The sequence below is a fragment of the Hyperolius riggenbachi genome, chromosome 10 (assembly GCF_040937935.1).
Source record: "Hyperolius riggenbachi isolate aHypRig1 chromosome 10, aHypRig1.pri, whole genome shotgun sequence".
Lineage (NCBI taxonomy): Eukaryota > Metazoa > Chordata > Amphibia > Anura > Hyperoliidae > Hyperolius > Hyperolius riggenbachi.
The window spans coordinates 60,910,066-60,929,856 of NC_090655.1; the positions used below are offsets into that span (position 1 = coordinate 60,910,066).

The 19,791-nt window shown below is 45.9% G+C and overlaps 1 protein-coding gene across 1 annotated transcript in view; it reads right to left on the minus strand.

Moving 5' to 3' along the window:
* The window catches only part of SMC3 (structural maintenance of chromosomes 3), a 111,058-nt gene that overhangs the window by 16,956 nt on the left and 74,311 nt on the right, over positions 1 to 19,791 (minus strand). The window contains exons 25-27 of the mRNA XM_068258908.1: positions 16,628 to 16,840; positions 15,618 to 15,809; positions 10,089 to 10,150 (exon numbers count right to left, since the gene is read on the minus strand). Coding sequence (XP_068115009.1) covers positions 10,089 to 10,150; positions 15,618 to 15,809; positions 16,628 to 16,840 — 467 coding nt within the window. The remainder of the gene's footprint in view (positions 1 to 10,088; positions 10,151 to 15,617; positions 15,810 to 16,627; positions 16,841 to 19,791) is intronic.

The following is a 19,791-nucleotide window of genomic DNA, read 5'->3' on the forward strand; positions in this document are numbered from 1 at the left end:
CTCACCTTGGGGCTCCCCCTTACTCACTCCCCCCCCATAATGCAGCGGCGGGCGCAGCGTAGCAGAACACTTCCTCTATTCTCTGCTCGCGAGGAAGGTTCTGTGCGCAGCTGGTCTGGTCAGTGACGTCAGACCAGTGCGACGCACAGATCTCTCTCACGCAGGGGAATAGAGGAAGTGTTCTGCTCTACTGCCGCCCGCCATCCGCTGCATTATAGAGGGGAGACCGAGGAAGGGTGAGCCCACTGTCAGAACTGGAGGGGGGGTCCCTGTCACTACCTGAACTGGGGGGGGGGGGGGGGGCGTGTGTCCCTGTCACTACCTGAACTGGTGGGCTCCTGTCACTACCTGAACTGGGGGGGGGTCCCTGTCACTACCTGAACTGTGGGGTCCCTGTCACTACCTAAACGGGGGCCCTGTCGCTACCTAAACTGGAGGGCACCTGGCGCTACCTAAACTAGGAAGCACCTGTCACTACCTAAACTATCCAGGCCAGCCGGCCCAGCATCACCACCAGCCAGGCCAGCATCACCGCCAGGCCTTTCGGCACACACATCATCAAGCCAGCCAAGCACAACAGCCAGTAGAGGAGAAGTCAGAAGCCAGGTGAGAGGTGTCTACCATATTAAGGGGGCATTCTGCTATTTATGTGAAATGCTGTCTATTTATGTGCCTCATGACTGCTGGATTTGTCTTGTTGGGGGCCTCATAATTGCTGACTTGGTCATGTTGGGGGCCTCATGATTGCTGAATTTGTCTTGATGGGGAGGCCTCATGATTGCTGAATTTGTCTTGTTGGGGGTCACATGATTGCTAACTGCGAGACTATGGAAAAATCTGAATCCTCATCATATGAGGCAATAGCATTAACCACTTCCCGACCGCCCACTACACAGGGGCGGCGGGGAAGTGGAGCCTTCAGGACGGCCTCACCCACAGAGGCGGCGGTCCATTTAAGGGCATGGGCGGAGCGATCGCGTCATCCGTGACGCGATCCTCCGCCGGCGCCTGTCACCGCTCGCTCGCCGCAACATCCCGCCGGCTATACGGAAGCGCCGGCGGGATGTTTAACCCCGCGATCGCCGCATACAAAGTGTATAATACACTTTGTAATGTTTACAAAGTGTATTATACAGGCTGCCTCCTGCCCTGGTGGTCCCAGTGTCCGAGGGACCACCAGCGCAGGCTGCAGCCACCCTAGTCTGCACCCAAGCACACTGATTCTCTCCCCCCCCCTGCCCCAGATCGCCCACAGCACCCATCAGACCCCCCCCCCCTGCCCACCCCCCAGACCCCTGTTTGCACCCAATCACCCCCCTAATCACCCATCAATCACTCCCTGTCACTATATGTCAACGCTATTTTTTTTTTTATCCCCCCCCCTGCTCCCTGCCCCCTCCTGATCACCCCCCACCCCTCAGATTCTCCCCAGACCTCCCCCCCAGACCACCCCCCCCCTGTTTACTGTATGCATCTATCCTGTGATCACCTGTCAATCACCCGTCAATCACCCATCAATCACCCGTCAATCACCCCCTGTCACTGCCACCCATCAATCAGCCCCTAACCTGCCCCCTTGCGGGCAATCTGATCACCCCCCCACACCAATAGATCGCCCACAGATCCGACATCAGATCACCTCCCAAATCCATTGTTTACATCTATTCTCTCCTCTAAACACCCACTAATTACCCATCAATCACCCATCAATCACCCCCTATCACCACCTGTCACTTTTACCTATCAGATCAGACCCTAATCTGCCCCTTGCGGGCACCCAATCACCCGCCCACACGCTCAGATTGCCCTCTGACCCCCCCTTATCAATTCACCAGTGCATTAATTACATCTGTTCTTCCCTGTAATAACCCACTGATCACCTGTCAATCACCTGCCAATCACCTATCACCCATCAATCACCCCCTGTCACCCCCTGTCACTGCCACCCATCAATCAGCCCCTAACCTGCCCCTTGCGGGCAATCTGATCACCCACCCACACCATTAGATCGCCCGCAAACCCGCCGTCAGATTACCTCCCAAATGTATCGTTTACATCTGTTATCTTCTCTAAACACCCACTAATTACCCATCAATCACCCCCTATCACCACCTGTCACTGTTACCCATCAGATCAGACCCTAATCTGCCCCTTGCGGGCACCCAATCACCCGCCCACACGCTCAGATTGCCCTCAGACCACCCCCCCCCCCCCCCCCCCCCCTTATCAATTCGCCAGTGCATTAATTACATCTGTCCTTCCCTGTAATAACCCACTGATCACCTGTCAATCACCTGCCAATCACCTATCACCCATCAATCACCCCCTGTCACTGCCACCCATCAATCAGCCCCTAACTTGCCCCTTGCGGGCAATCTGATCACCCACCCACACCAATAGATCGCCCGCAGATCCGACATCAGATCACCACCCAAGCGCAGTGTTTCCATCTATTCTCTCCTCTAAACACCCACTAATTACCATCAATCACCCATCAATCACTCCTATCACCACCTGTCACTGTTACCTATCAGATCAGACCCTAATCTGCCCCTTGCGGGCACCCAATCGCCCGCCTACACGCTCAGATTGCCCTCAGACCCCCCCCTTATCAATTCGCCAGTGCAATATTTACATCTGTTCTCCCCTGTAATAACCCACTGATTACCTGTCAATCACCTATCAATCACCCATCAATCACCCCCTGTCACTGCCACCCATCAATCACCCCCTGTCACTGACACCCATCAATCACCCCCTGTCACTGCCACCCATCAATCAGCCCCTAACCTGCCCCTTGCGGGCAAACTGATCACCCACCCACACCAATATATCGCCCGCAGATCCGACATCAGATCACCACCCAAGCGCAGTGTTTCCATCTATTCTCTACCCTAAACACCCACTAATTACCCATCAATCACCCCCTGTCACTGCTACCTATCAGATTAGACCCCTATCTGCCCCTAGGGCACTCAATCACCCGCCCACACCCTCAGAATGCCCTCAGACCCCAGCCCTGATCACCTCGCCAGTGCATTGCTTGCATCTATTCCCCCCTCTAATCACACCTTGAGACACCCATCAATCACCTCCTGTCACCCCCTAGCACACCTACCCATCAGATCAGGCCCCAATTTGCCCCGTGTGGGCTCCTGATCACTCGGCCAAACCCTCAGACCCCCTTCCGATCACCTCCCCAGTGCATGGATTGCATCTATTTTCCCCTCTAACCACCCCCTGAGACACCCATCAATCACCTCCTGTCACCCCCCTAGCACTCCTATCCATCAGATCAGGCCCAATACAACCTGTCATCTAAAAGGCCACCCTGCTTATGACCGGTTCCACAAAATTCGCCCCCTCATAGACCACCTGTCATCAAAATTTGCAGATGCTTATACCCTGAACAGTCATTTTGAGACATTTGGTTTCCAGACTACTCACGGTTTTGGGCCTGTAAAATGCCAGGCGGTATAGGAACCCCACAAGTGTCCCCATTTTAGAAAAAAAAGACACCCCAAGGTATTATGTTAGGTGTATGACGAGTTCATAGAAGATTTTATTTTTGTCAAAAGTTAGCGGAAATTAATTTTTATTGTTTTTTTTTCACAAAGTGTCATTTTTCACTAACTTGTGACAAAAAATAAAATCTTCTATGAACTCGCCATACACCTAACGGAATACCTTGGGGTGTCTTCTTTCTAAAATGGGGTCACTTGTGGGGTTCCTATACTGCCCTGGCATTTTAGGGGCCCTAAAACCGCGAGGAGTAGTCTAGAAAACAAATGCTTCAAAATGACCTGTGAATAGGACGTTGGGCCCCTTAGCGCACCTAGGCTGCAAAAAAGTGTCACACATGTGTACCGCCGTACTCAGGAAAAGTAGTATAATGTGTTTTGGGGTGTATTTTTACACATACCCATGCTGGGTGGGAGAAATTTCTATGTAAATGGACAATTGTGTGTAAAAAAATCAAACAATTGTCATTTACAGAGATATTTCTCCCACTTAGCATGGGTATGTGTAAAAATACACCCCAAAACGCATTATACTACTTCTCCTGAGTACAGCGGTACCACATGTGTGGCACTTTTTTACACCCCAAGTACGCTAAGGGGCCCAAAGTCCAATGAGTACCTTTAGGATTTCACAGGTCATTTTGCGACATTTGGTTTTCAAGACTACTCCTCACGGTTTAGGGCCCCTAAAATGCCAGGGCAGTATAGGAACCCCACAAATGACCCATTCTAGAAAGAAGACACCCAAAGGTATTCCGTACGGAGTATGGTGAGTTCATAGAAGATTTTATTTTTTGTCACAAGTTAGCGGAAAATGACACTTTGTGAAAAAAAACTATTAAATCAATTTCCGCTAACTTGTGACAAAAAAAATAAAAACTTCTATGAACTCACCATACTCCTAACGGAATACCTTGGGGTGTCTTCTTTCTAAAATGGGGTCATTAGTGGGGTTCCTATACTGCCCTGGCATTTTAGGGGCCCTAAACCGTGAGGAGTAGTCTTGAAACCAAATGTCGCAAAATGACCTGTGAAATCCTAAAGGTACTCATTGGACTTTGGGCCCCTTAGTGCAGTTAGGGTGCAAAAAGTGCCACACATGTGGTATCGCCGTACTCGGGAGAAGTAGTACAATGTGTTTTGGGGTGTATTTTTACACATACCCATGCTGGGTGGGAGAAATACCTCTGTAAATGACAATCTTTTGATTTTTTACACACAATTGTCCATTTACAGAGGTATTTCTCCCACCCAGCATGGGTATGTGTAAAAATACACCCCAAAACACATTGTACTACTTCTCCCGAGTATGGCGATACCACATGTGTGGCACTTTTTTGCACCCTAACTGCGCTAAAGGGCCCAAAGTCCAATGAGTACCTTTAGGATTTCACAGGTCATTTTGAGAAATTTCGTTTCAAGACTACTCCTCACGGTTTAGGGCCCCTAAAATGCCAGGGCAGTATAGGAACCCCACAAATGACCCCATTTTAGAAAGAAGACACCCCAAGGTATTCCGTTAGGAGTATGGTGAGTTCATAGAAGATTTTATTTTTTGTCAAAAGTTAGCGGAAATTGATTTTAATTGTGTTTTTTCACAAAGTGTCATTTTCCGCTAACTTGTGACAAAAAATAAAATCTTCTATGAACTCGCCATACTCCTAACGGAATACCTTGGGGTGTCTTCTTTCTAAAATGGGGTCATTTGTGGGGTTCCTATACTGCCCTGGCATTTTAGGGGCCCTAAACCGTGAGGAGTAGTCTTGAAACGAAATTTCTCAAAATGACCTGTGAAATCCTAAAGGTACTCATTGGACTTTGGGCCCTTTAGCGCAGTTAGGGTGCAAAAAAGTGCCACACATGTGGTATCGCCGTACTCAGGAGAAGTAGTATAATGTGTTTTGTGGTGTATTTTTACACATACCCATGCTGAGTGGGAGAAATATCTCTGTAAATGGACAATTGTGTGTAAAAAAAATTAACAAATTGTCATTTACAGAGATATTTCTCCCACCCAGCATGGGTACGTGTAAAAATACACCCCAAAACACATTATACTACTTCTCCTGAGTACGGCAATACCACATGTGTGGCACTTTTTTGCAGCCTAACTGCGCTAAGGGGTCCAAAGTCCAATGAGCACCTTTAGGCTTTACAGGGGTGCTTACAATTTAGCACCCCCCGAAATGTCAGGACAGTAAACACACCCCACAAATGATCCCATTTTGGAAAGTAGACCCTTCAAGGTATTCAGAGAGGGGCATGGTGAGTCCGTGGCAGATTTCATTTTTTTTTGTCGCAAGTTAGAAGAAATGGAAACTTTTTTTTTTTTTTCTCACAAAGTGTCATTTTCCGCTTACTTGTGACAAAAAATAATATCTTCTATGAACTCACTATGCCTCTCAGTGAATACTTTGGGATGTCTTCTTTCCAAAATGGGGTCATTTGGGGGGTATTTATACTATCCTGGAATTCTAGCCCCTCATGAAACATGACAGGGGGTCAGAAAAGTCAGAGATGCTTGAAAATGGGAAAATTCACTTTTTGCACCATAGTTTGTAAACGCTATAACTTTTACCCAAACCAATAAATATACACTGAATGGGGTTTTTTTATCAAAAACATGTTTGTCCACATTTTTCGCGCTGCATGTATACAGAAATTTTACTTTATTTGAAAACTGTCAGCACAGAAAGTTAAAAAAATCATTTTTTTGCCAAAATTCATGTCTTTTTTGCTGAATATAATAAAAAGTAAAAATCGCAGGAGCAATCAAATAGCACCAAAAGAAAGCTTTATTAGTGACAAGAAAAGGAGCCAAAATTCATTTAGGTGGTAGGTTGTATGAGCGAGCAATAAACCGTGAAAGCTGCAGTGGTCTGAATGGAAAAAAAGTGGCCGGTCCTTAAGGGGTAGAAAGCCCTAGGTCCTCAAGTGGTTAAACCTACTTTTTCAGCTTTTTAAAACAGAAAATGAAACTGGGTGGTTCTAAAAAAATGAATACATTTTCAGGAGTAGGATGGATGAAATTGTTTATCTTCACAGTTTATTTTCAACTTGGATTTTCCATAATGTTCATGTATGAGTTAAAACGTTTGTATGTAGTTGAAATTGCTGTTGGCACTTTGCGATAGATAAGTGACTTTTTGGCATGACGTAGCCCCATTTTTTGGCGCGTGTCGCCACACAATGACCCCCAATTTTCGGCACGCCGCGCTACTCCCCCCCCCCCTTTTGCCCCCCCCCCCCGAAAATTTTCTGCAGCCGCCCATGAACACAACCCCTTGAATAGCTTCTACCTGGTGCTAAATATTGCACACTTTCTCGCTCCCAGCATACCCCCCCCCCTTCCCCACTTAATATTAACACCTGCTTTCCTAACTGAGAACATCCCCTTAGGCCTGTCTTCAGTGAAAATTATGTAATAAAAAAGTGCTTCATTTTTACAGTAATTATAAATGATTTAGACAGTGTTTGCCCATTGTAAAATCTCTCCCTGATTTACATTCTGACATTTACCACATGGTGACATTTTTACTGCTGGCAGGTGAGGTCACTGGAAGTAGCTGCGGCTTGCTTTTTTTGGCAGTTGGAAACCGCTGTAAAAAGCTATTTTTCCACAATGCAATGAGGGTCACAGACAGGAAACTGGGGCTTCTGCCAGCCCCCTGCAGCCACCCCATGCCCGGAGGCCATCTACAATAGTGTCCTGCGCAGGATGTTATTGCGGAGAGGAATGCGAAGACGGCTACGCCTGGCCAGGCCAGTCGACGAAACTAAACAAGCTGGCGGTGGGAGACTGGAGGATCTGTGAGTGACTGCGAGGGGACGGGACGGCTGCAGGGGGCTGGTAGAAGCTCCAGGTGAGTGAAAATGATTTTTCTCCCTGGCTTAAGTTCCTCTATAAGGCAATGCACAACTTATGCACAGCGCGCATGTGACGCAGTGTCCCTATGGGTCAGTTTGCATACATTTGTTGTAACTGAAACCAAATATGCCTTTGTGGATCCTCAGAAGATTTGGGTATGGGAATGCTTCCAAGGACAAGCAGCTCCATACTGCGCACGCGTGAGCACTTCCAGGACATAAGTGCTTACAAAATGAGGGCTCCCGAAGCAGTGCTGGAAAACAAGCACCACGAGAAGACAGGGGAGGCTCTATGAGATCCAGAGCCTTCCCTTTACATAGGTATCAGACTTTATTTTTTTAGCTTAAATTTCACTACATATTTACTTTAATACCCTCCTAAAAGATGGCCAGCCGCCCCCCCAACGTTAACGTTGCTAATCGTTAACCTCTAGATCAAGGAATGGGAACACATTTTTTGGTGGAAAAAAAAAAAAAAATAGTTACCTTAGGGACTGAACTTTTTTTCATATGTATATCAAGAGGGTATATTACTATTACTTTAAATAAATTATGGGCTTGTAATTAAGGATGGACGCAAAACTGAAATATTGAACCTTTACTTCCAAATAAAATATTGGCGCCATACATTGTACAAGGGAAACATTTGATACATTGCAAAAACCGGGAAAAATAGGCAAATACAATGTGTGGGTTTTAATTACGTAAGCATGTATTATTTTAAAACTATAATGGCAGAAAACTGAGAAAAAAATGTTCGCATTTTTTTTTCCCCGTTAAAACACTTTTAGAATAAAATAACTCTTAACAAAAAAGTACCCCCCAAAGAAAGCTTAACTGGTGGCAAAAAAAAACAAGATAAATATTGTTTTGTTGTGATAAATAGTAATAAAGTTCTAGGCGAATGAATGGAAGGAGCGCTGATCAGTGAAAATTGCTCTGTTTTTTTTAAGAGGAAAAACCCTTCGAGGTGAAGTGGTTAAAGGTTCGCTTGCCTCTCACACAACACTCTTTTGTGATTAGTCCTTTATCATACTTATTTTTCATCTGATCATTACATATTGTGCTATTTGGGTTCCCGTTGTCACTGTTCTTTTTTAAGGTGCCAAGACACCCTTTACTTTTATTCCGTTTTAAGAAGGCAAATGACACAGTGTATAAATAGAGATTACACAGCTACATATAATCTTGGCACATGCAAGTGGCATATGTGGGCAAAGTGCTGAACACATTTATTTGAATGAAGCTGTCCCAGTGCTGAAACATGGTTTGATACTCTCAACCTAGAATAGTCGCTTTGCCTTCATTCACCTCCACCAAAGGCTCTGCTAGCTATAATGAAGCACTGAAATGCCCTCTAGCTAAACAAGAATGCTGGATGCTACCGTAGCAGAATTTACATGAACTTTTCAAGTTCTGTAAAAGGTTTTAATCCATTGCATCATCTTTATGTTTTGTGGTTTAACATGTCTTGAGGACACGAAGGCGCCCCGCCCCCCCCCTCCCCCAGGGAAGTTGCTTGGCTGTCCTGCTGTTCGTCCGCCTCTGATAATTTCAGCCATAGACCCTGAACAAGCATACACAGATCAGGTGTTTCTGTCAGAACTAACAATATTAGCTGCATGCTTCTTTCTGGTGTTGCTTGAAGAGGGACAAAAGCGATAGCGCACATCCGGCTAAAACATAGCATTTATTCCAAAAGCATTAAAAACTTTTCCAAGGCAATACAAATATGGAGAGAGGTACAGGCAGAGAGAAGGTCAACAGCCGTTTTGCGCCTATATAGCGTGGCGCATCAACAGGATTGTCCTGATGATGCGCCACGCTATATAGGCGCGAAACGGCTGTTGCCCTTCTCTCTGCCTGTACCTCTCTCCATATTTGTATTGCCTTGGAAAAGTTTTTAATGCTTTTGGAATAAATGCTATGTTTTAGCCGGATGTGCGCTACCGCTTTTGTCCCTCTTCAAGCAATGTACAGTGAGTATACTTGGGAAGTTGCACTCAGGCTGTAATAGCTACAGTTCTGTACACAAGTTCTTTGTTATTGACATGCTTCTTTCTGGTGTTATTCAAATACTACTGCAGCCTAATAGATCAGCAGGGCTGCCAGGCAACTGGTAATGTTTAAAAGGCAACAAGTATGGAAGCCACCATATCACTCACACCTCGGGTTCACTTTAAAGTCTCGCTGAAGGGCCGCACATCTCAGCACACAAGTGAAAAAAAAAAATTGATACAAGACATCACTCTCCCCGAGAGTCCATGAAATTGGCACACAAAGGGCAGGTGAGGACCCTCAGGTTCACTTTTCTTCCTACTACCCCGATCTTCGGACAGTAACGTTACTGTCCGAAGATTGGGGTAGTAGGAAGAAAAGTGATCTCGCCTGCCCTTTGTGTGCCAATGTCATGGACTCTCAGGGAGAGTGATGTCTTGTATCAAGAGACATTGGCACATATTGGGCAGTGCTTACCCTGAGATTCCGGAATTCCAGATACCGCCAATCCCTGCTTACAGAAGGAATGAAACTTTAGGTAGTAGATTGGTGAGGGCTGATACCCCACCAATACAAAAAACATACTGAGACTTTCCTGGGTTCAAAAAGGTTGGGGTCATACCCATGCCTCACATGCAGTGAATGTCCTAATGTGATTAAGGGGTCCTCGTTTGGTGATGGATATATTAAATACTTTCTTACCTGCCAGAGCTCCTCTGTTTACTTATTGACTTGCCCTTGCGGGCTGTTTTATGTGGGAGAGACTACACAGAAGGTACGGGACCGTATCTCACAACATAGGAGCTCTGTCAGGGCAGTGAGCTCTGACTTCCCAGTTGCAAAGCACTGGAAGGAAGCGGGACATAGAGATGTGGACCTCAAATACATGATCATTGATCATATACCAAAACCCAGACGTGGGGGTGATAGGCTCTTAATGTTAAAACGCCGTGAAGTCATGTGGATTCACAAGTTAGGTAGTTTACATCCAGGTGGCCTAAACAAGGATTTTGACTTACATTTGTTTCTATAAGCTTCTCCTCTCCTAGGGTTATATAAAGAAAATGACTGCCACACTGGTTGAGAGAATATTGCTACACGATTTGGATCATGGACTGATTTATGATTAAGGAGATAAGTGTATATGGTTGACACTTCCTGTATTTTTGTTTTCTTTTGCTTGGTGATGTAACTAAGGGGTGGACCCCATTTTGCCATGATGTCATTTCCTGTTGGGGCGGTTATATATATGACCATGTACTCATTTGATGTTTGGCATTGACAAAGGTCGGGGACGACCGTAACTGTCTGCTGTTTACAAGTTTATTTGCTCTAAATAAAGAAAAGAGCTGTGTGCTGCAACTCCACGTGCTTTTTTTTTGTATACTCCAAGGGATTTGGGCACCCCCAGTTGCGTGCATCTTCAACCTCCAGCCTGTGATAGCTGCTGACCCCCCCCCCCCCCTCTGGAGTGTGTGTGTGTGTGTGTGTGTGTGTGTAATATATATACACACACACACACACACATATATTCTGTGGTCAGTTTTACTACAGTTTCGATTCAGTGTGAAGGGAATAAAAAATAAAAAAAATATTAGATGCTCAGAGGGGGCATTACGCAGGAGTGCCTCTCCTGCTAAGGGCACCCTTCCTCTCTTAGATTGCCTAAATCTACCAACAACCAGCTTGTTGGCAGACAAAGAGAGCGGCGTGGAGGGGCTGCATTAGCAAATCAACATGCCTCGGTGTCCCCCATCTAATACATGAATATCCTTAGGTACACTTTAAGAGTAAAGGTCAGCTTAAACTGACTGCAGTGCTGACAATATCATTATGTGTTTTAAGGGAACAGGGGCATGGAAATTACTTTGGTAACCTTTAACCACTTAAGGACTGCAGTCATAAAACCCCTTAAGGACCAGAGCCTTTTTTTTTTCCATTCAGACCACTGCAGCTTTAACGGTTTATTGCTCGGTCATACAACCTACCATCTAAATGAATTTTACCTCCTTTTCTTGTCACTAATACAGCTTTCTTTTGGTGCTATTTGATTGCTGCTGCGAGTTTTACTTTTTATTATATTAATCAAAAAAGACATGAATTTTGTCAAAAAATGACTTTTTTTAATTTCTGTGCTGACATTTCTCAAATAAAGTAAAATTTCCTATACATTTGAGCGCGAAAGTTATTCTGCTACATGTCCTTGATAAAAAAAAAAACATTGTGTATATTTATTGGTTTGGGTAAAAGTTATAGCGTTTACAAACTATGGTGCAAAAAGTGAATTTTCCCATTTTGAAGCATCTCTGACTTTTCTGACCCCCTGTCATGTCTCATGAGGTGCTAAAATTCCAGGATAGTATAAATACCCCCCAAATGACCCCATTTTGGAAAGACGACATCCCAAAGTATTCACTGAGAGGCATGGTGAGTTCGAACATTTTATTTTTTGTCACAAGTTAGCGGAAAATGACACTTTGTGAGAAAAAAAAAAAAAAAGTTTCCATTTCTTCTAACTTGCGACAAAAAAAAAAATGAAATCTGCCACGGACTCACTATGCTCCTCTCTGAAAACCTTGAAGTGTCTACTTTCCAAAATGGGGTAATTTGTGGGGTGTGTTTACTGTCCTGGCATTTTGGGGGGTGCTAAATTGTAAGCACCCCTGTAAAGCCTAAAGGTGCTCATTGGACTTTGGGCCCCTTAGCGCAGTTAGGGTGCAAAAAAGGGCCACACATGTGGTACCGTTGTACTCAGGAGAAGTAGTATAAGGTGTATTGGGGTGTATTTTTACACATACCCATGCTGGTTGGGAGAAATATCTCTGTAAATGACAATTTTTTTTTTATTTTTTATTTTTTATTTTTACACATACCCATGCAGGGTGGGAGAAATCTCTCTGTAAATGGACAATTGTGTGTAAAAAAAAAAAAAAAAAAAAAAAAAAAAAAAAATTGTCATTTACAGAGAGATTTCTCCCACCCAGCATGGGTATGTGTAAAAATACACCCCAAAACACATTATACCACTTCTTCTGAGTACGGCAATACCACATGTGACACTTTTTCGCAACCTAGGTGCGCTAAGGGGCCTAACGTCCTATTCACAGGTCATTTTGAGGCATTTGGATTCTAGACTACTCCTCACGGTTTAGGGCCCCTAAAATGCCAGGGCAGTATATGAACCCCACGAGTGACCCCATTTTAGAAAGAAGACACCCCAAGGTATTCTGTTAGGAGTATGGTGAGTTCATAGAAGATTTTTTTTTTGTCACAAGTTAGCGGAAATTGACACTTTGTGAAAAAAAACCCAATACAAATCAATTTCCGCTAACTTGTGACAAAAAAAAAAATCTTCTATGAACTCGTCATACACCTAACAGAATACCTTGGGGCGTCTTCTTTCTAAAATGGGGTCACTTGTGGGGTCCCTTTACTGCCCTGGCATTTTAGGGGCCCTAAACCGTGAGGGGTAGTCTTGAACACAAATGTTGCAAAATGACCTGTGAAATCCTAAAGGTACTCATTGGACTTTGGGCCCTTTAGCGCAGTTAGGCTGCAAAAAAGTGCCACACGTGGTCCTGCCGTGCTCAGAAGTAGTATAATGTGTTTTGTGGTGTATTTTTACATATACCCATGCTGGGTGGAGAAATATCTCTGTAAATGGACAATTGTGTGTAAAAAAATCTAATATATGTCATTTACAGAGAGATTTCTCCCACCCAGCATGGGCATGTGTAAAAATACACCCCAAAACACATTATACTACTTCTCCTGAGTACGGCGATACGACATGTGACACTTTTTTGCAGCCTAGGTGCGCTAAGGGGCCCAACGTCCTATTCACAGGTCATTTTGAGGCATTTGTTTTCTAGACTACTCCTCGCGGTTTAGGGCCCCTAAAATGCCTGGGCAGTATAGGAACGCCACAAGTGACCTCATTTTAGAAAGAAGACACCCCAAGGTATTCCGTTAGGTGTATGGTGAGTTCATAAAAGATCTTATTTTTTGTCACAAGTTAGTGAAAAATGAAACTTTGTGAAAAAACAATAAAAATCAATTTCCGCTAACTTTTGACAAAAAATAAAATCTTCTATGAACGCTTCATACACCTAACAGAATACCTTGGGGTGTCTTTTCTAAAAAGGGGTCACTTGTGGGGTTCCTATACTGCCCTGGCATTTTACAGGCCCAAAACCGTGAGTAGTCTGGAAACCAAATGGTGGTTTTGTCACAAGTTAGTGAAAAATGAAACTTAGCGGAAATTGATTTTTATTGTTTTTTCACAAAGTTTCATTTTTCACTAACTTGTGACAAAACCACCATTTGGTTTCCAGACTACTCACGGTTTTGAGCCTGTAAAATGCCAGGGCAGTATAGGAACCCCACAAGTGACCCCTTTTTAGAAAAAAGACACCCCAAGGTATTCTGTTAGGTGTATGAAGCGTTCATAGAAGATTTTATTTTTTGTCAAAAGTTAGCGGAAATTAATTTTTATTGTTTTTTCACAAACTTTTGACAAAAAATAAAATCTTCTATGAACGCTTCATACACCTAACAGAATACCTTCGGGTGTCTTTTTTCTAAAAAGGGGCCACTTGTGGGGTTCCTATAGTGCCCTGGCATTTTACAGGCCCAAAACCGTGAGTAGTCTGGAAACCAAATGTCTCAAAATGACTGTTCAGGGGTATAAGCATCTGCAAATTTTGATGGCAGGTGGTCTATGAGAGGGCGAATTTTGTGGAACCGGTCATAAGCAGGGTGGCCTCTTACATGACAGGGTGTATTGGGCCTGATCTGATGGATAGGAGTGCTAGGGGGGTGACAGGAGGTGATTGATGGGTGTCTCAGGGGGTGGTTAGAGAGGAAAATAGATGCAATCAATGCACTGGGGAGGTGATCGGAAGGGGGTCTGAGGGTTTGGCCGAGTGATCAGGAGCCCACGCGGGGCAAATTAGGGCCTGATTTGATGGGTAGGTGTGTTATGGGGCGACAGGTGGTGATTGATGGGTGTCTCAAGGTGTGATTAGTGGGGGGAATAGATGCAAGCAATGCACTGGCGAGGTGATCAGGGCTGGGGTCTGAGGGCGTTCTGAGGGTGTGGGCGGGTGATTGGGTGTCCTAGGGGCAGATAGGGGTCTAATCTGATGGGTAGCAGTGACAGGTGGTGACATGGGGTGATTGATGGGTAATTAGTGGGTGTTTAGAGGAGAGAACAGATGTAAACAGTGCACTTGGGAGGTGATCTGACGTCGGGTCTGCAGGCAATCTAATGGTGTGGGTGGGTGATCAGATTGCCCGCAAGGGGCAGGTTAGGGGCTGATTGATGGGTGGCAGTGACAGGGGGTGATTGACAGGTGATCAGGGGGGATAGATGCATACAGTACACAGGGGGGGGGGGGGGGGGTGTCTTGGGAGAATCTGAGGGGTGGGGGGGTGATCAGGAGTCCCCAGGGGGCAGTTTAGGGACTAAAATAAATAGCGTTGACAGATAGTGACAGGGAGTGATTGATGGGTGATTAGGGGGGTGATTGGGTGCAAACAGTGGTCTGGGGGGTGGGCAGGGGGTCTGAGGGGTGCTGTGGGCGATCAGGGGGGGGGGGCAGATCAGTGTGTTTGGGTGCAGACTAGGGTGGCTGCAGCCTGCCCTGGTGGTCCCTCGGACACTGGGACCACCAGGGCAGGAGGCACCCTGTATAATACACTTTGTAAACATTACAAAGCGTATTATACGCTTCCTATGCGGCGATCGTCGGGTTAACAACCCGCCGGCGCTTCCGATTGGCCGGCGGGTTGACATCGCGGGTGGGACGGAGCCTATTGCCGGCGGATGCGCGCACATCCCAGCGCGCGATCCCCGGCAAAACAGTGCCCCAGGACCCGACGCCACACCCTTTTACATGAGAAATCTATTCCTTTTTCACAAACAGACCATGAGGGGGCGCTGTATGGCTGATATTGTGGTGAAACCCCTCCCACAAAGAAATTCGGAGTACGTACTCTTGGCAGTTTCTTGTCTGTGAACCCTGTTGCATTGTGGGAAATAGCAGTTTACAGCTGTTTCCAACTGCCAAAACAGCAGCTATGTCAAAATATAAATTAGGGATTTAAAATATTTTACAATAGGCAAACACTAACAGCTCTATGCTTTCTGTAGGAATACAAGTCACTCTAGCTGCCCTTAATATATCACACTACATGTCTGTTACTTGCAATACACCTGAGACAAATTACCCGAATTCCAACGCCAGTGAACTGGTCAACAGATGGCACACTGCTCTGGGAGCTGGAGCCCTTTTCACTCTCTGCGCTCCCTTCCCCTTCATCTTGTGACTGATTCCCCTCCACATCACCCTTCTTCATCACCAATGTGGCTTTTCCTCCAGGCACCAGCTTCTGGAATACTTCACTGAAGTTCTTTGAGACCTGGGAAAATATTCATAAATAAGTTGTACCATTCCTGGTGGACACAGACCTGCAAGGCTGGTAAGCTTTGAAAATTGTGGTAATCGTTATCACATGGGGAGATTTGCCACTGGCGTAGTAAAAAATCTGAACAAATGTAGCCTTGGTACTGTGGTTGTACCCATTGCCCTCCTATAAAATGACCATACTCCCTTCTCTCTCTCAGCCACCACTCTCCTCTCCCTGTACAGCTCCACTAGTGTTGGTGTTTGAATTTGGGTTACTGAAATTTGGAAAACCTGAATTCACTAGTCACCACACTTCAGCATCTAGACAAGTGGACCGGGTCAGGGGGAGCTCCCTTACTTGCGATTCACGATGCACTGTCACGTGAAGTGCAAATAAGAACTCCCCCAACCCTTATTGCACATGTCTGGGTGGTGAAGAGTGGCATCGGGTGATTTCACGTTTCCTAAATTTCCATAACCCGAATTTAAACACCAACACTAATCACCACTCACTTCTTATATTACCCCTACCACCATAGGCCATGACCTTCTTCCATTCTCCCCTGTAGGCGAACATCTTGCACCAGATCCCTGTAAACCTCAACTTTCTTCATCCCCTCTGCAGTAGAACATCATCCACCCTATATAGGCCACAACCCTCCCCCATTATAGATCACTTTCCATCATCTTATCACAGGCTTCCACCTTCAAACACCCTTACCTACATATCAGTACCTTTCCCCTAACTTTTATTAAATATCTTTAATTACATAATACATTCTGAACTGACAAAAGACTAAGACCTACATGAAAAGCCCCATTTCATCACACCTGTTTGAAAGTCAGCTGAATGGCCTCGTATTTCCGAAGCTCCAGTACGTTCATCAGCTCCATGATGGACTTGTAGCCCCGGTCCAGCTCCTCCTGACGTTTAATGAGCTTCTCCTTCTGCTCAGAGAAGTTCACAAACTGGTCCAAAGCCTTCTTGTTGACATGGCTGTACTTCTTTAGCTCTGTGTTGCACTGCTCCAGTTTCCGGAATAGCTACATGAAGGAGAAACCCAAGCTAAAATCAACTCTTACATTGTGAAGATATACAGCAGTACTAGGATAGAAAGTGTGAAGTGCACTCCCAAACATGACCTCAAAATAATCAATAAGTAGTCCACAATGGCCGAAACTACTGTACTAATCCAGTACCTTCAAACCTCTCCCACCTTTTAAAGCAGCCATCAAAAGGGTGTTCCAGAGCTCCCTTGTAGTGTGCCTCCAACTTTGTACTGCTTAATAGCCACAGAGTACAAGACCATCGGTGACTGTTGACAGTGATAAACTAGAATATGTTTTACAGCTATAATGGGGCTCAGAGGGTACTTTGGGTGCTGGCAAAAGATGGAGCCCAAATTAAAAATCTATCAGTCCTTGCTTTTCTTCTACTTCAGCACCGGTGCTCAAACCACCACCATTCCTCTTTTTGGTATCAATGGCCAATCTACCACTACATTGCACATAGTTACCAGTATTCAATCGTTGATGCCTTAACCCCCTTGCCGGTCCAATTCCCGCGGCAAGAGGGCAGCGCAGCACTTATATTTTTATTTTTTTTAAGGGCTCGCTACATGATAGCCGTTGAGCGGCGGCATCCCCCCACCAACTCCGATCGCCTCCGGCGATCAGAGTAAGCAGGAAATCCCGTTCGGCGCAGCAATCGCGTACCACACGCAGCTAGCAAAGTGCTAGCTTCGTGTACTAAATTAAAAAAAAAAAAAATCGGCGCAGCGGGGCCTGAGAAATCCTCCTAAGCAGGTTACCCCGAGCAAGGATGTTAAAGTGAACCTCCGGACTAAAAATCTACTCAGCAGCTGTAATGATCCGCTCAGCTGGCTGCACTGGCAGACAGCTGTTTGACCATTCCTCTAGTCTGTGGGCTGCAGGTCTCTGGAAGAGAGACCTGTCTTTCCATTACAAGTTTCTGGTCTGTTCTGCTGCTGAGGAATTTGCATACACTCGTTATGCAAATCCCCTACCTGCCTCCTTTGATGACTGGCAGTATACAGAGCTATGTTTCCCAGAGTCCTTGGCTGGTCATAAGGGTTAGTCCTGTGAGACACTCCTGAGTGTCAGCCTTGCTCATTGTTTGAAGATTAACCTAGGGTATTCCTGGGACTGCACTAGGCAGGTTCCCTAGTGCGGTTAGAATTGCATTTCTGTTTTGTTTGTCTGTTGAGATTGTCCTGTCCCAGCGGTGGTCGATAGGAGATCGTTCTGATCTTTGTTCTTGGAGTATAGCTGGAGCAGCGGTTGCTACCAGCTATCTCATCTGCCTGTCTAGCTTGGATCGCACTCGCCTTGCGCTAGTGCTGTGGACCCTGCTGATCTGTCTTGCCTGGATCGCACTCGCCTTGCGCTAGTGCTGTGGATCCTTCAGTTCTGTCTTCCTGGATCGCACTAGCCTCTTGCGCTAGTGCTGTGGATCCTATCTCTCACTTATTCCTGTTTTCGTGTATCTGTCTTGTCTGCTACGAACGCTTGCTGGAGGCTCGGTGAGGTAACCGTTAAGCAAGCGCTCGCGTCCTCTGTTTCATGTTTGTCTGTCGGTGGTTAGTTAGGCGTGCTTGTCTCTGTTGTGCTTAACACGCGGAGACCGCGCATAAACGCGTGCACTGTTGCGAATGAGTGTGGTGTTTGCGTTTAGCTAGCGTTTGTTATTTTCCTTATCTTCTCATTGTATGATTTGCTGTGCCTTTGCTACTCTCGTGCTCTGCCTTGCTGTAGCCTTGTGTCACCTCTGGCAATCGCCTCTCTCGCGATTGCGTTCCTACTTCATATCTGCTGTTGTGTATGCACCGTCACGGTTTGGCGACTAGTTTGGTGCACACACATACAATCTGTCCCTGTGCTCATTCTCTTCCGCAATCGCTTCTCTGGCGATTGCGTTCTCACTTGGTTTCTTCTGTTGTGTGTCCACCGTCGCAGGTTGGCGGCTAGATTGGTGGACATACATACATACATTCCTCATCTGTGCTTATTCGGTCTTGTGTCACTGTTAGCAATCGCCATCTCTGGCGATTGCCTTCTCACTTTGTCTTCATGGTTGTGTGTTCATCGTCGCAGGGTGGCGACTAGTTTGGTGGACACACATACCCTCTGTCGCTTTGATCTCTCTCTTTCAGGGCTATCTTGCCCTGCGCTTCTTCCCTTCGTGAAATTCCTGTCTGGCGTGTGTGGCAGGGCAGAGGAGCTGTTCCTCTGCACTCCACAGCTCCACCTGCCGACAGGAATTTCCGTCTACAGGTGCACTGCACCTTTTGCTGGGTTCCCTCAAATTACACGCTTGTGGAGGATTTCCGCAGTGTCAGCGCACGTCTGGTGCGCTGATCACGGAGAGAATTCCACAATCGTTACAGCAGCACTGAAAAGACTTGGTGTTTCTTTAACAGTTTCACAGCATCAGAACTTGCCCGGGCTTTTTTTCCCTGATGCTGTGCAAAGCATGATGGGATTTCCTATGTTGTTATTCACGTTGCTTAGCAACTGGGAGGGGTGCTCAGCACACAGGACAGTTGGAACTAGGCCTGAAAGATAAATCAAATTTAAACCGAAATCGTGATCACCAAGATCACAATTTCGGAATCGTCAAAGTGGCGATTATCGTGATCACGTCATTTCCACATGTGGAGGTTTGAATAAGTGGCTTCAAACGTACCCAAAGTCCCGGCGCTTGCGGCCCGCAGCATTGGACATACCTTCCGCATGAGTCCAACGCTGTCCGTCCTCCAGCTCTTGTGCTTGTCAAAGCTCCGGGTTCCTGTATGTTACATGACAAAGAGGAAGTATTCCGTGCATTAGAGCCTGCAGGAGGCGAAGTGGCTAGATGGGCATCGCTGGACTCGTGTTGGAAGAGAGACGGGGACAGAGGGGCAACAAACAGGCACAGACGGGGCACAAAGCTTGATTTGAAGAAAATCGTGAATCGAATCGAAATCGCAATTTCG